The sequence below is a fragment of the Hippopotamus amphibius genome, chromosome 4 (genome assembly GCF_030028045.1).
Source record: "Hippopotamus amphibius kiboko isolate mHipAmp2 chromosome 4, mHipAmp2.hap2, whole genome shotgun sequence".
Classification (NCBI taxonomy): domain Eukaryota; kingdom Metazoa; phylum Chordata; class Mammalia; order Artiodactyla; family Hippopotamidae; genus Hippopotamus; species Hippopotamus amphibius.
In genome coordinates this window covers 105,134,865-105,152,111 of record NC_080189.1, presented here as the reverse complement: position 1 = coordinate 105,152,111, position 17,247 = coordinate 105,134,865, and the positions used below count along the sequence as shown (strand labels likewise).

Genomic DNA, 17,247 nt, shown 5'->3' with positions numbered 1-17,247 from the left:
GGAGGGGAGGGAGGTAGTCCCCATCACCACCACCGTGGGTGCCTTTTCTCCTTTTTGGTGGAGAACCCGTGCATTTCTCAAGCATTCACTGTGCACCTGCTCCGGGTCAGGTGCTGCTGAAGGCTCTGAGCTCACAGGGCTGAGCAGGAAAGCTCCAGGCTCTCAGGAGCCTACTTTCTGCTGTGAAAGGCAGAAGCAAAGAGGCACATGAGTACCTGAAGACGTGAAAGAAAATGATTTTGGAGAGAGACGTGTGCTGTGCAGAAGGAAAGTCAGGGTGATGTGGTAGAGAGAGCCCTGGCGGGGACCCAGGCCACTGCACAGTCAGGGATGCTGGCGGGTGCTGACCTTCAGGTGGAGTCCAAGCGCCTGCCCTGTGGCTCTCCTGAGCATCCTGAGAGGCAGGACGTGGAGGGCCTCATGGACCTTGGCCCCCATGGTCACACAGCCTTTCACTCCTCACTCACCCGTGCACATGCAGGTTCATTCCTTTGTTCTTTCCTGGGGTCAACAAATGTTCATGGTACCCGGAATTCACAGGAGTTCGACCCGGTGTGTAGGTTTGCAAGGTGCTCCCAGTGTAGCGGCGAGCGAGGGATGAACTCTCATCCTGGAGGAGGCCCAGGGTGTCATAGGGACAGTCGCTTAGCAACCGAGGGCTTCCCGGATGCTGCCCTCTAAGGACTGACTGGTCCCATCAACCCTGTGACCCTGCGAGGAAGGTCTCTTGTTTTCCCATTTGACAGATAAGAAAACTGAGGCAGCAGACCAGCAGGGCATCTGTGTGGGGGCAGCAAAGAATTCACAGAGGAAGGAGGCAGTTCACGCTGGCCGTGGTCCTTGGGGGAGTGGGCCTCATCTCGCAGGTATTCAAGGGCAGGACTCTGCTAGCTCCAGGGAACCCACTGCAGCCAACCCCTCATCACGCAGTCATGGGGTCTTCGGAAGGTGGCTCTCAGGCCACTGCCCGCCTCTGTGTGAACCATGTGTAGAGAACTGAGTTACAAGGGCAGTGACCGCAGGATGGGGAGGTGGCTTTGACAGGGAGCATCGTGACTGTTGACTGAGCTCAGCTCTGGGTTTGAAATGCCTCGAATCTCTGCACCACCCGATGGGAAACATTTTAAAGGAGGCCATTGGCTTTCTCGGCTAGTGTTTTGCATTCAGTCAGTTTTCTCTCAAGATACATTGTCAAATGTCACAACTTCTTTTCCAGAGGAAGGGCTGGTAGAAATTTAAACGAAGTATTTTACTTCCTGTGAAGGACCTAAAGAAAAATGTCAACATTAAACACACCCTGTGTCTGTCATTTAGACTGATCGCCCAGAAGAACTGTAACACTGTGTGTCTGGATGGCTCACAGGTGGGGAGAGATCAAACTCAAGTATGCTTTCTCGGGGCAAATGCAGGCGGTTCTGGCCTGCTGCCATTTTCGTCCACAGTCCACCTTCTCATCCCTGATGTACTCGTGGTCTGGTGTGTTTCCGCAGCCGCGTGAGCTAGCTGTCCAACGTCCCTGGTATATTTCAGAGAAATCTTTATCCCTACGTGGAAAACTATCCCCCACTGTTACTGCGCCCATTCCTACTTCTCTGCCTACTGTCACTGCTGTAACTACTCCTGTTCCCTCTGTGATCACTGTCATCACTTGAGAAAAGGGCCTGAGTCTTTAGGCCATGTGCTCCTGTCCAGATTCAGGCCAGTTGCTGGCCCCTGGGCAGCCCCGCACTCGCCCCACCCTCCACACTGCACACGCAGCTGTCACCCGCCGTCCCAGAGTGGGGCCCGAGGACCCTCAGAGCCATCTTCTCTGGGGTTCTCATTTTCGGGGTGCACACAGGCTCTGGAAACACAGACAGTGGCAGCAGTACACGTGTCACCACTACGTGACACTAAATGACAGACTCGTGTTGGGCTGGAAGCCCAGATCACCTCTGCGTCCCCCCAAAAAAGGGCTCCTGATGGGCCACAGGGCCCTGCGGGGAGAAAGCACTGGGGGCGGGGAGATTTTACAAAGCACTCTGGTAACGCAGAGCAGCAGCTTGCAGCATGGCGGCCCGCGGTCTGCACCTGTCCTGCTCCTAGGACCCGAGAAAACCAGGTCTTTGAGGTTCTCCACGGTGAAGCAGTGCCTCCGATGTTTTGTGACACTACATTTAATGTGTTATTTTCTTCTTTTGCCAAAAATTTCTGGTGACAGTGGGAGTCTAGGTCTCTGTCTGATGAGCGTCATGAGAGCTTAGCGAGCTGACCTCCTCCCATCCTCTGTGTTCCTCCCGCTGTCTCTCAGGGGCTGCCAGCGCGAGGCCTGCCCTGGGGGCTCTGGAGTCTCGGGCTGGATGCTCACCCCGGATGCTCACCCCAGTGGCTCCCTCCCGTAAGGCGTCCCCTTCTATGCAAAGCCTCTCCCACCCCCCTCCCCATGGTGGCAGCAGCCCCCTCCTTCCCCCGCAGAGGAGCTCGCCTTCTGCTCACTAGGCCCCCCCGCCTAGCTGCTCCCGTGGACCCCCCCATCTCCTCCCCTGACTTCAGAATCTCTACTCCCAGCACTACTCTGTTTCCCTTCCTCCCAGCAAGACAAGCTCTCACTTTCCTCAAAGGTTCACCATCCCCATGAGCTCTGGCTCCTCCTCCCCCTCCCTGAGTGGTCACCCAGCTTCTCCCTCTCCTTCCTGTCACTTCTAAGCATCTTTAAGAAGCACACAGCCACCCTCCCTTCCCTCACAGCCTCCATATCCTCCCAGCCCTCTGCCTCCTCCGGCTCTTGCAGTCACATGGAAAGCTCCCATAGGATGACCAGGGAAGGGACCATGAACCCCTCTTCCCGCCCAGGGCGCACTTTTGGTGGAGCTTTGTGGTTGATGGGCTGCAGGGGTGGCTTGGGGTTGAGTGGCTTAGGCCTTGAATGTCACCAAGGTGGGGAGGGCCAGATGGTCCCCATAACACATGCTGAGCAAGGTGTGCAGGACACAGCAGTGCCCTACGATGGGTAGTGAAAGGAGATGCAGAGGGGCAAGGAGAGGGATTGTGGGATGGGGGTTCGAGGTGAGGAGACGGGTGCAGGAAGTGGTTGGGTGCAATGCTGTGAGTCTCTGGGTCTGCGGGCGAGGGCGTCCACTCCTGTTTCCATCACGGTTCTGTGTTTCCTGTGCATCCCTCACACCAGAATGCAACCTTCGTAGAAGCTGGAGTTCTCATTTCAATGGCCTTTTTTCACAATATAAGAAAAAATATTGTTACTTCATGATAATTACAGTGTACAAACAGGGCACTTTAGATTCAGTTGCCATGTCCTCTATAACTTCTGCCACATGCAGACAACACAGTGTGTGTGTGTGATTCAAACAGCAAATTCACGGCAGAATCGCTACAGGCTGTGTGCAGTTGTTCAAGAGAGATGGCATGACCCAGGTCCATGCTGGGATGGACACTTCTGGGCACAGACAGGGTTTGGAAAGCATCATTTGCATACTGTTCTACATTTTCATGGTTATTTTCTTTTAATTCTCACAAGAAACTTGGTAGGGCATCATTTCCATCAGAGAGGTGAGCAGAGTAAGACATGTGAGGGTAAGAGCATCGTGTGAGAGCCGTTGGGTTACCCCAGCTGCTGGGTGAAGCCAGCTCTCAGGCCTGCACAGGGACCCTCCCTCCCACCCCTGTCCTTCTCCCCCTCCCCTCCCCAGCCCCACCCACATGCTCTGTGCCCTCCCACCTTCCTGTCTCCCTGAACTCTGACCTTTGCACCAGCTGGCCTTTACCCTGACCCTCCTGATTCCTCCCTGACATAGACGCTGAGTGGACGTACTTCCTCAACCCAGAAAGGTGACTCTACCTCTGGGCACCCTCCCACCCTGAGCCCCCCCACAGAGCTTTGTGTGGTAACCCACGGTACTCAGCGGCCTCTCTGCAGCCTCACCTCCTTTTGTCTGTATTTTCTGTGTTCTTAGCACATACTGTAATTCTAGGCACAACATAGATTTCCAGTTGATGAAACCAATTGGAGTAGAATGCATAGAATACAATCAATGAACTGAGTGCAAATAAATGAAATAAAGGAAACAATACACACAAGGATTAACAATTCCCAGTCTCTCTTTCTGTTCTATGCTTCTCCTCTCTCCCTCCCTCTCTTTCTCTCTCTCTCCCCTGCCCACATGTGTATCATTACTTGGAGAACAGATGAGGTTCTGTTCTGTATATATAAAAATATGTGTTTATTTTTTGTGTCTTTTTTTGCCTCCATTCTGTTACAGCATCTTACAGAGAGAAATGGCAGTTGACCTCTTTGGTCACCAGGGGCCGCTGTCTCGAATGGTTACAACTGTGAAGCCCTACAACCCCTTCAATAAGAAGGAGAAGGAAACTGTAGGCTACTGAAAGGGACCTGCCCTGAGTGACACCTGAGCCTTGGGCAGGCTCTGTGCACAGTACAATGGGGAAATAAAAGAAATGGAATAAAGGCATGTTCCCAGTGTGTCTGTACCAGTTAGACAAGGTTTGGTGGGGCCACCATTCCAGGATGGCAGCCAAGGTCTTCTGGAAGCCCCCAGCTTATTTTAGAAGATCGCTCTTTAGAGTTGGAATGCCCAGCTGCCTAGAGGTCTCGAGTTGATCTGGGGATTATAACTGTGGAGCCTAGATCATAAATTCTGTGATCACAGGTTATCCAGCCCATGGCCCATATGTAGTCAATGAGAAAATTGAATATGAAGAGAGGAAGTGGCATTCTTTTTACACAGGGCGTATCACGTGGGGAAAACGTCTGTGCTCCAGAAGATAGAAGCCTGCCTTCGCCTAGCTCCAGTGTTTCTCTATCTGAGAGACTAGCACACCCCAGGCTCCATGGGGGTCTGAGGCAGGGGTGACCACACATGACCACTCTAGGGTCAGCGTGCGGCCTGGCTGGGCCTTGACCAGGTGGAGCCCCAGCTCCAGAATCACTCAGGCATGGATGCGGGCTGTGTGGGATCCCTCCATCCTCCCACACATGGTTGTTTGTATCCACACGTCTGTAGATCCCGTTAGCTTTCGTAAACCTTGGCTCATTTGATTGCGCAACACCACAGCAGGCATTTTTCAAATCTCTTGCTCTTTTATGAATAAGCAGACTGAGACTAGGAGAAGGGAAATTCTGATCAAAGGTCACACAACTCATCATCAGCAGAGTTAGAACTAGACCTCAGGCTTTCTGGACTTAGAACCTTCGCCATTCCACTTCTCCACGGATAGAATAATCTCTGAGTTATTAAAAAAAAAAAAGAAAAAAAGAAAAAAAAAGAAAAAGAAAACAGACAGAATGCCTTCTCCTTCTCCCAAGAGATTCAGAATGAGAGAGGGATCCCACAGAACTCTGAGCAAATGTGTAAATCCTCTGGGGGTAGTTTGGCCCTGCTTTCCCATTGGAAGGGCAAAATCAGCTGTTTTTGCTTGGGGATCACCTGTTGTTTCAGCTAACACCTCCACAGGCCGGATGCTGGCTGTGCACCCTCCCTGGGGGCTGCCTTTCTGCCAGGACACACAGGAAGGCAGGCATCCTCGCTCCATCAATCCTGAGGGGCTGACTTGCCTTCGCAGAAAAGGAATGGCTTCACCTGAACCCCGTCGTGCAGTCTAATTATTTTCAGAAAGAGCAATACTGTCAGAAAATCAGGCCAAAACAAAAATCTTCATCCCTGGAAGATTCTCACCCAAACACAGCTGGGAAGGATGAGCCCTGTCCAGGGGGAGATGAATGCAGGGACCTGAGATTGCACTTTGCGGTAAACATCCCCGGCAGGCCACTTTGTCAGGAGGCGTTGCTGCACCTGTTTATCATGCTGGGCTTTTCTGCGGCTGGGCACAGGCAGCACCGATCCTAACACCCTGCAGCCTGTGGTAACTGTTTCCATCCTCCACAGTGCAGATCCCTGGACACCCATCAGAGCACTGAGCACCTCCACAGCTGCTTCTAGAAGGATGCTGGCCTTGTCCACAGCATCCCTGGGCCACAACCCGGAGTAGAGAGATGGCGGCTCTTCATTTTCACCACAGCTAGCTCAGACTTCTCACTCATGAAGATCAAACATAAAACCTGCTCACCACAGATCCAGAGTCCAAGGCCAACATGGCAACACCGGTGTCCCTGGCCCTTACCTCCGAGTGTATGTTGTATGACATGGGTTTCCATGGTCAGCAGTTCAGCTGAAACCCATAAAAATCAAGGAACATAGCTTCAGGAATTTGCATCAGCTCGTGAAGTTTTGAGTTCTGGTCTTAGGTTATTCCAATGGCCTGGGAGCCGACATTCTGGTACCTCCTCAGAGCAGCCACTTGTCCTCCGCTCCTGTCCCCAAGCCCAGTCTTCCCTACAGCATTACTGCCTCAGCTTTTATTTATCGCCAGGGATGACACACACCCTCCGCAGGTTTTGTAAAACGTAAGTGGAAGAGAGTGTCAGAAATTATTAAAGAGTTCACCTCAAAGAGAAAATGCACACTAATGAGTTTATTCTAGCAAATAAGGATATTACAATGTAATATTTTAAAAATATTACACAAGTAAAATGTTATGAAAATATGACACTCATGGAGAGCAGAAGAGAAAATCTAGAAATGAACAGATTAAGAAATTGTTTTAAATCCCTGAGTCCTGGATAGATTTTATTTTCAATAGATGATATTGAGACAACTATTTGGAAACAAAACAGAAAGGAAGACCAAGGTCCCACCCACAGAACAGAAGAAAACTGCTTCTGGATTATAGTTTTAAGTGGAGAATTTGCAGCCTTAGCTTCCCCTGAAATTCAGGGGAGCTGGTTTATAATATGTGGGCAGTGGAAAATTTTTCCAAAGAGGTCACTGAAACCAAAAATCATGAGAAAAAATAACTACTTTTAACATAAAAAAAAAAACACCAAAAATTTTTAAGACAAACCTCTTAGGAAAATATGTCAGACAGAAGATTCATATCCTCATTATAAATACAGGGGCTTCCCTGGTGGTCCAGTAGGTAAGACTCCATACTCCCTATGCAAGGGGCCTGGGTTTGATCCCTGGTTGGGGAACTAGATCCTAAATGTGTGCTGCAACTAAGAAGCCACTGTGCCACAACTAAGATCCCATGTGCCTCAACTAAGATCCCACATGCTGCAACTAAGACCCGGTGCAGCCAAAATGAATAAATAAATAAATAAATAAATAAATAAATATTAAAAAAAATAAAGACAACCAATGATAAAAAAATACTGTACCAATAGAAATAAGACAAAGGATATTAACAAATATGTTCAAAAAATAAGAGCTATAAATGGCCAATAAATAAATATTGGAGTATTAGGGAAATAACTGTAGCATTTCTCTTTTCATCCACAGTCAGTGCTCACGGGAAGAAGTCTGCGCCTTTACCATCCGCTAGTCGGTCTTGACATTGCTAAGACCGGAGAGGACTCAAATCAATAAAATTAGAAATGAAACAGGAAAAGTTACAATGGACACTGCAGAAATAAAAAGCACCATAAGAGACTACTTCAAGCAACTATATGCCAATAAAATGGACAACCTGGAGGAAATGGACAGATTCTTAGAAACGTATAACCTTCCAAGACTGAATCAGGAAGACATAGAAAATATGAACAGACCAATCACAAGTAATGAAATTGAAACTGTGATTAAAAATCTCCCAACAAACAAAAGTCTAGGACAAGATGGATTCACAGGTGAACTTTACAAACATTTAGAGAGGAGCTAACACCCATCCTTCGCAAGCTCTTCCAAAAAATTGCAGAGGAAGAAACACTCCAAAACTCATTTTATGAGGCCACCATCACCCTGATACCAAAACCAGACAAAGATACTACAAAAAAAGAAAATTACAGACCAATATCACAGATGAATATAGATGCAAAAATCCTCAACAACATACTAGCCAACAGAATCCAACAACATAATAAAAGGATCATACACCATGATCAAGTGGAGTTTATCCCTGGAATGCAAGGATTCTTCAATATACGCAAATCAATCAATGTGGCACACCATAGTAACAAATTGAAGGATAAAAACCACATGATCATCTCAATAGATGCATAAAAAGCTTTTGACAAAATTCAACACCATTTTATGATAAAAACTCTTCAGAAGGTGGGCATAGAGGGAACCTACCTCAACATAATAAAGGCCATATACGACAAACCCACAGCAAACATCCTTCTCAATGGTGAAAAGCTGAAAGCATTCCCTCTAAGATCAGGAACAAGACAAGGATGTCCACTCTTGCCACTACTATTCAACATAGTTTTGGAAGTCCTTGCCACAGCAATCAGAGAAGAAAAAGAAATCAAAGGAATCCAAATTGGAAAAGAAGTAAAACTGTCACTGTTTGCAGATGACATGAAGCTATACATACAAAATCCTAAAGATGCCACCAGAAAACTACTTGAGCTAATCAAGGAATTTGGTAAAGTTGCCGGATACAAAATTAACACATAGAAATCTCTTGCATTTCTATACACTAGCATGAAAGATCAGAAAGAGAAATTAAGGAAACAATCGCATTCACCATTGCAGCAAAAAGAATAAAATATCTAGTAATAAACCTAACCAAGGAGGTAAAAGACCTGTACTCAGAAAACTATAAGACATTAATGAAAGTAATCAAAGATGACATAAACAGCTGGAGTAATATACCATGTTCTCGGATTGGAAGAATCAACATTGTGAAAATGACTCTCCTACCCAAAGCAATACAGATTCAATGCAATCCCTATCAAATTACCAATGGCATTTTTCACAGAACTAGAGCAAGAAATCTTATGATTTGTACGGAAATGTAAAAGACCCCAAATAGCCAAAGCAATCTTGAGAAGAAAAGACACAGTTGGTGGAATCAGGCTTCCTGACTTCAAACTATACTACAAGGCTACAGTGATCAAAACAGTATGATACTGGCACAAAAACAGAAATATAGATCAATGGAACAGGATAGAAAGCCCAAGATAAACTATGGTCAACTAATCTACGACAAAGGAGGCAAGGATATACAGTGAAGAAAAGGCAACCTCTTCAATAAGTGGTGCTGGGAAAACTGGACAGCTACATGTAAAAGAATGAAATTAGAACACTCCTTATCACCATACACAAAAATAAACTCAAAATGGATTAAAGACCTAAATGTAAGGCCAGTCACTATAAAACTCCTAGGGGAAAACATAGGAAGAACACTCTTCGACGTAAATCATAGCAAGATCTTTTTTGATCCACCCCCTAGAGTAATGGAAATAAAAACAAAAATAAATAAATGGGACCTAATGAAACTTCAAAGCTTCTGCACAGCAAAGGAAACTATAAGCAAGACAAGAAGACAACCCTCAGAATGGGAGAAAATATTTGCAAATGAATCAACAAAGCATTAATCTCCAAAATATATAAACAGTTCATTCAGCTCAATATCAAAAAAACAACCAACCCAATCAAAAATGGGCAGAAGACCTAAATAGGCATTTCTGCAAAGAAGACATACGGATGGACAAGAGGCACATGAAAAGCTGCTCAAGATCACTAATTATTAGAGAAATGCAAATCAAAATGACAATGAGGTATCACCTCACACCAGTTAGAATGGGCATCATCAGAAAATCTACAAACAGAAAATGCTGGAGACAGTGTGGAGAAAAGGGAATGCTCTTGCACTGTTGGTGGGAATGTAAATTGATACAGCCACTATGGAGAACAGTATGGAGGTTCCTTGCAAAACTAAAAGTAGAGTTACCATGTGACCCAGCAATCCCACTGCTGGGCATATACCCAGAGAACATCATAATTCAAAAAGACACATACACTCCAATGTTCATTGCAGCACTATTTACAATAGCCAGGACATGGAAGCAACCCAAATGTCCATCAACAGATGAATGGATAAAGAAGTTGTGGTACATAAACAATAGAATATTACTCAGCCATAAAAAGGAATAAAATTGGGACATTTGTGGAGACATGGATGGACCTAGAGACTGTCATACAGAGTGAAGTGAGTCAGAAAGAGAAAAATAAATATTGTATATTAACATATAGATGCGGAATATAGAAAAATGTTACAAATCAACCTGTTTGCAATGCAGAAATAGAGACACAGATGTAGAGAACAAACATATGGACACCAAGTGGGGAAAGTGGGGAGGGTTGGGGGGGAATGAATTGGGAGATTGGGTTACCAAATTGTACACTCTAAATATATGCAGTTTCTTGTATGTTAACTGTATCTCAATAAAAGTTCTTAAAAAAAAAAGGCAGTGGAGCTCTCTATGTATTTATTATCACAGAAAGATATACATGCAATTATTGTAAGTGCATAAAGCAGAATTTACAACAGCAAGTATTTATTTTAATTTTATATATGAACATATAGAATAATGTGGGAAAATGTAAAAAGAAAGACAATAGTTTCAATTCTGTATTTTATACTGTTACTACGATAGACATGTATTTCTTTAAAGTTGGAAAATTTAAAAAGTCATAAAAAGACAATATCTTTAAAACTATAAAACCCCTTATAAAAGAAACTAGCCCCCAGGTTTCTTTTATGAATCGAGTACCAGGAAAATGTTTGTCCCTCTCAAAGAACTGGTGTCTGTGTGTGAGGATTATGTAAGCCATCTGCCTCAATCTTTTCTAAAATTTGATGATGTGTAATATATACAGGAGTGAAATTACAGTTCCTGTAAATGGAAAATGCTAAAATGGGAAGTGCTCCCATTTCCCCCTGTCTGCCAGGAAGCTCAAAGCGTATTAAGTAAAGAGATCAGCTTAGAGATCCGGACAGACCTGAGCCAGGCGCCTGGTTCAACACTGATGCTCAGGCCTCTGGAGTTCCCCGGCACACACCCAAGTCCGAAACCACTGATTCTGGGGGAGCGGTGTACCTGCTTTTCCCTCTTTCCACATGGTTTCAGATTTTTCCATTTCTACTATAAGAGCCTTATAGTCTTAGGAGATGCCTTCACCCTTGGGGAATCAGGGTACAGATTACATTAAATGTTTAGTGTTTCATGCAAAAAAATGGAGCACTGGCTAAGGAAGGAAGAACCCAAGCCGGGACGGAGTGGTAAAAACTGTCCCAATTGCCTTTGTCAGTGGCAACCTCCAGCCCTGCTGGTCCTGCCTGAAGCAGGTTGGCAGAGGGACAGGGTCAAATCACCCAGCAGCGGGAATAACCTGATGACCCAGGACTATTTTTTAACAGACAAGAACATTCTACAGTAGACCCATGTGTTCCCCTTGGTCTAGGGTAGACTAGGTTGTTGTAATCTCCGGGAATTAAAGAGCTCTGCTTTGTGATCTACAAACTACTAAAGTGTAAAGAGTGAATAAGAAAATGCAAAGTTACTACAATTAATTGAGGAGCAGGTATGTTTCTCTGCAAAATACATTTTCAGGATTGATTTTCTAAACATCTGCTTTGAAGATGGTGTTTTTTCATCACCAATCTCACTTAAAGCCAGGGAGGTGAGGAGGCATTCTGGCTACAAGCGTGGGTTTCAGGGTCAGCCTGCATGGGGTCAACATCCCGGTGCCCACACTGTCCAGGCGAGCTGCTTCACGGCTCTGAGCCACACTGCAGAGAGGGAAAGAACATTCGCCTTCTGGAAATATAGAAACAGTGCTGTGATTACAATCACAGACATAAGGGAATGATGGGAGCTACAGCAGTCCTGAGAATTTCATTCCCTGAGATAACATGGGGGGTGGCTACACGTGTCTGGTGCACATGTATCTTTCAACGAACATTCCGAGAAGAAACAACTTGTGAGATGCCGCGGGGTTTGGGAGCTGTGGGTCCTCCCCCAGCATGCACCCCGCGAGCAAACAGGAACAGTGGAAAACATGAAAAGAGTGTTGATTGTGCTGCAGAGGCTACAGACAGCAGCGATGTGGTCATCTCTCACTCGGCTAAGACAACCACACGAATTAAATCCATCATGTTGTAAGGTGAGCAATATTTCTTCAAACACGACGCTGCTTTGACCATATTGTACGTAGTAAGTTTGGAAGAAAAACCTCCTAATGCCATCATTGAAAAATTAGAAGTAGTAAACAAAAATTGGTACAACTAGTATCCTGTAAGGGCTTTTCAGAAGTACACATACACATGCACACAAGCCATTGATATATGGTCTGTGTGTATTTTGTTTGTTCATCTGTTTGGTTTTGGTGGTAGAGTGAAAATACTTTGATTGTTTTAAACAGCTTTACATGTACATTCAGTGTATTGGGCCCCAATGGATTGTAGGAGAGCTACATAAATTCAACATTACTGGAACTTCAAATTCCATATTTAATCGTAAACTAAACAAATCACTAATCCATGTCACTGTAAATCGCAATGAAAATATTACTTCCAGTTCATAAAAAAAGCTACGCTGCATTTTTGAAAGTAAAAGTATTTCCTGTGGTAAGATAGGTGTACTTACACATATACACAAACACACTTACGGGATCATCCAGTGGAGCTAATTGTATATCTTTGCCATGAAAGACCTTGGTTTACCTAAATTAATGCTGTTCTTGAAAATGGGAATAAATTATATTGGCTTTGGCGGGGTGGGGGGAGAGTAACACCTGCTAATCCGTAGGGCTACTGGGCATCCAGTAGGCGCACAATAATTTTTTATAAACTTGCATGAAAAGGCAATATCTGATTTTGGTGTTTTTTTTTCTGACTTTGAGTCACAATCGGTCCCTCTGTGTTCTGTCCAAATGGTTCACACACTTCTCTGTGGTTTTATTTGATGCACTGGTATTTTCTTATTACGGTTGGTTTTGAATACACTCACAATTACTGTCATCAAAGCAGTTCCCATCTCACCCCCCACCCCCCTGTCAAGGTAGGTTCCTCACACCCTGGTGGAAATTGACATGAAAGCCTGCTTCCGGCCCGCACAGCATACCTGCTGGTGACAGGTGCACAGGAAGAGCACCGCCCCCACAGGGCAGTCACCCACCCAGTTTGGTTTCCAGGCAAACCCCACTGCTGCAACCTTGTAAACTGTAATGCAAACGGCTTTACTTCCTTGCATTCCAGCTTTGGAAATAAAGTGTTAACGTGTCACATAAATCAATTTTTCCAGTGCTGGCCGACCGCTGTTATGTGTCTTCTGTGGGCAGGGCAGGAGGTACCAGACAAATCAGACTTGGCAATGTGCCCTGGGCAGGGGTGGGGGGTGGTGGGGAGGAGGGCAGGCAGGCGTGGTCCCCAGGGCTTTTGGGTGTTAGTGGGGAGAGCCCTGGGGATCTGCACAGAGGATGGGGCGGGTGGGGCCTATCCAATACCGAACGCAGCTCTGGGCTCCCAGGTGGGATTGTGACTGTCAGGGCAAGTCTGGGGGGCTGCGGGCTGTGGGGTGGGACCTGTGCTATCGAAGCAGAGTCGAGGAGAAACCCACCCGGATAGCTGGGTGGGGAGAGCTGACCCCATGGTCTAATTTCTGCAGATCAGAGATTTCAAGCCCATCTCAGCAGTCTGGGTAACTATCCCCTAGCATTTAATGGTTTAGGGCCACCCTCTCTGTCTTCAACTAGTTTCCTAAGAGGACAAACACAACAACACGTCTTCCCTGAGAGGGTCACTGACAGTCATAGTGTTTTGAGCAAGATGTCCTGGGCATCCTTACTGAGATGTCCACAAGGCCACTGCAGATCCTGGTCCAACATAGAAGCTAGACCAAGACCCCAAGGTCACAGTCATTTTGGATGCTGCAGCGGAAGACCCTGCATTCTAGAGATGCCGTGACTGTTGGGTCCCCTCCGCTCCTGTGACTCAGGCGCCACTTGCAGGGCTTCATGCCCCCCTCAGCTGAGCTCTGCTGGCAGCATGGACACAGTGGGAGGAAGCGCTGTGCTTCAGCCTCCTGGACCCACCAGGGAGGAGGTTTGTGCAAAATAAATCCAGGTCTAGAGGGCAGGTTCGGCCCTAAGAGGTGCTGACAGCCGTGACCAACACCAATGCAGGTGGAGGGGCTTGGGGCTGAGCCCGGGGGGCGTGGCTGCTGTGCACTCTGACCCACAGCTTCTCTCCCACCTATTCTGTCATCCAGGTATGGACTAAACGTGTAATCCTTTAAAGACTCAAGTAAATTACTTAAGATGTAACATGGAACTGCTGTATAAAGCACTGCAGCACATCGAAGATGCTTGGATCTGAATCATGTCTGCAAAACATTGAAATCTATCTATCTATCTATCTATCTATCTATCTATCTATCATCTATCTATCTATCATCTATCATTATCTATCTATCTATCTATCTATCTATCTATCTATCTATCATCTATCTATCTATCTGATAGCATCTGTCTATAATTATTCTATTTGAACTTTTCAAGTTCCCTTGAGTTTCTCTTCCCTTTGGGAAAAGTTCTCTCTCCTAATTTGTTTCTCAAACTGAGGTCAGTAACATGCACTTTAAGTTATTGGTTTTCTTGCTTTTGCTATTTAAAAGAATACGTCTCAACTGCCATCTCATAAAGGTCACAGAAATCTTAATGTACTTCTAAAACCAGGGGACCAAAGGGCTCAGCTTTCAACACAAGTTAAAGTGTGGTGATGCAAATTGCAAAAAATCAGTGGCCTGTGTCTCTAAGAATTATTTAATGATGAACTTACCAGTTGAAAAATAAAAGGATCTCTCTGGGGTGAGCAGGTAAATACACAAAGGGTTTTCAAAGAGACCTTCTGAGAACAGCAGGAGGGCAGGGGAGTAAGGTCTACATGCCCTGGAGGGGCAGAGTGGCCCTGAATGATTGGGACCTGACCCAAGGCACTGAGGAACAGAACAAACCAGTTTCCTGGAGGGGCGTGTGCGTCTGTGTGTCTGTTTTCAGGGGTGCAGGGCAGGATGGAAGACGCTGGGATGTGTCCTTGTCACTACATTCCTAAGGGGCAATCTGGTGGAAAACACAACCCCACCATGTACAATTCCTTTCAGCAGACTCAGATGGGGCTCCTCACTGGCCTGTTTGGGGCACGGAACATTGGAGGTGCCCTCCAGCCCGTGCAGTTGGAGGAGGGGTCTGTAGAGGCTGATGAGGGAGGCCCTGCCTGATCTGTGAAAGGCACAGCTGTCCTCCCACGGTAGCCAGACAGCACATCCTCTTGCAGGGTGCCGGGCTGCCCCTCGTGAGGGCCCCCCGGGGCTCAGGGGTGGAAGCCACCACACTGGGGAGGTGACAGCGCCTGATATTTCTGCAAAGCGCAGGGACCTTTGCAGAACCTTTTCCCTCTTCTGCTTAGAAGGTGAGGTTAGAGAAGGCGGGGGACGGTGTTGTTTGTGTCGGCTGTGGTTTGATCACAGTTCCTTTGAATTCTTCATGGTTCGCCCTTTGGGGTGCCTGGAGCGGGCTCCCCAGAGAAGGTGCTGTTCTTCGGAAAGCCTCAGCCCTCTTCAATCACTGTGACCGCACCCCTTCCTTCCCCACAGCTCCCAATGAGAGGTAACCCTTTGCATCAGAAACACCTCTTGTGAGTGACTTTTCACTTCCTGCCTGAGAAGAAATTAGTGGGTCTGAACTCCAGGGGGCCCAAGAGAAATAGGGGGACAGGGCTTCCCCAGGGTCCAGAGTGGAGAACCCATTCTGGGTTTGGGTTGGGGGGGATCCCCAAATTTCCAATTCTGCTCCTCCCGGGGCCCCTGGATGTGAGAGCAGGGCATTTGCTTCTTCTTGGTCAAAGTTTTCTCCCAATTCTGAATGCTGATCTTTCTAACTTTCTAAATTCACGTGGATATCCCATGAAGACAATAACCTATCCCCTTGGGAAGGGTCTGTGTGCTCCATAAAACCCTCCCTGGCAGCCGACTCACTGGCCCAGGTCAAAGTCAGCATCTCCCCAGAACTGGCCAGGGGTGGGGGTGGGGGGACACCTCACAGCACCTGCCTTGATTTGTGGCAAGAAATTAATGTCTTCCATCCTCACATTTCTCATTAGGAAAATGCTGGGTTGTTGAGGGTGCTAAAGGAGAGAACCTACGTAGGTAACTGGCACCTTAGAGACATTCAATAATAGTAATAATAATTATTAGTATTAAAGATAACGTTCCTCTGAAACAGACCTTGGCTTCCCCTCTTGGGGTGGATGCACTGTTCACCTAACAGCCGGCCCTTCCCCCCCACTAACCGTGTGCTGTGGCCTCTGACCCTGCTCAGTCTCTGCAGTTCCGATGAGTCGGTGATACCGTGACTCACCACGTGCCGAAGACAGAAGCTGGGTGTCACCCTACATCCAATTTGGATTCTACTGGCTCTCTCTTTGGCTACAGCTCTCAAATAAGCCCTCTTATTTCTGTGACTGCTAATGTTGCCTTACTCAGGTTTTGTATGTATTATAGTATATTATAGCAATTATCTCATTGTCATGATGGGATCTGTTTATGTATTTTCCTTTTCCATCCCTTGAAGTCTGGAACTGTGTTTTATTTATCTAGGTATCAACTAGGTCCTACACCTAGCGGGGCACTTTTAAATATCTGTGTAATAGTGGATGGATGGATGGATAGATGCATGGATGAATGCAGGATGGATGGACAGGCACATGGATGCATGGACACGTGGATGTACGGCCAGGCAGATGGATAGATGGATGGCTGATGCTTCACCCAGGACACTGAGCAGTCCTTGTAGCAGAAGATGAATTTGAACCTACAACTCACAAAACTGAAAATCAGGAATTCCCTATCCTTTTTCTTCTCTGGGTGTACCCTCACTTATTCCCTCATTTTGTTCCCTGTGTTTCCTCCCTCAGACCACTTTCCTTCATCTTGTGCTCAGGTCAGCATCCCTCCTAGTCTTGTCTTCTGCTTCCCTCTGCTCACCTGGTCCCCACCTCATTGCTCACGATTTGAATCCGCGGCTCCGTCCGCATCCCCATTGGCCAGCACGTGGAGGAGCATCTAATCTCTGCTTAGCGCTGAGAGGAGGTATCTGCATTTCTCCCTTCCCAGCTGCGGGACCTTGAGCTTCTGAAATCACATACTAACTCATGTGTGTATGTGTGTGCATCTGTGCACACTTTTTACGGGGAGAACATCTGGGACACAGAACATGTTAAGTTCTTCTACTTTAGCTTAAGAATCTTGATTAACAGTAAGACCATATATCACTAAGGGCTCAATCATATGGTGCAGATTATATACATGTTAGACCCTCGGAGAAGAGAAAGAAAATTTAAGGTCAGAGAAATTGGGAACGGCCTTGTAAGATGTGGAAATGCAGTTAAAAC

General features: G+C 46.4%; 1 protein-coding gene across 1 annotated transcript in view; it reads left to right on the top strand.

Moving 5' to 3' along the window:
* Window positions 1–4,436, top strand: part of SPMIP7 (sperm microtubule inner protein 7) — a 49,797-nt gene extending 45,361 nt beyond the window's left edge. Inside the window, exon 9 of the mRNA XM_057733236.1 lies at window positions 4,257–4,436. Within this exon, the coding sequence (XP_057589219.1) occupies window positions 4,257–4,380 (124 nt within the window). The 3' untranslated portion in view covers window positions 4,381–4,436. The remainder of the gene's footprint in view (window positions 1–4,256) is intronic.
* The last annotated feature ends 12,811 nt before the right edge of the window (window positions 4,437–17,247 follow it).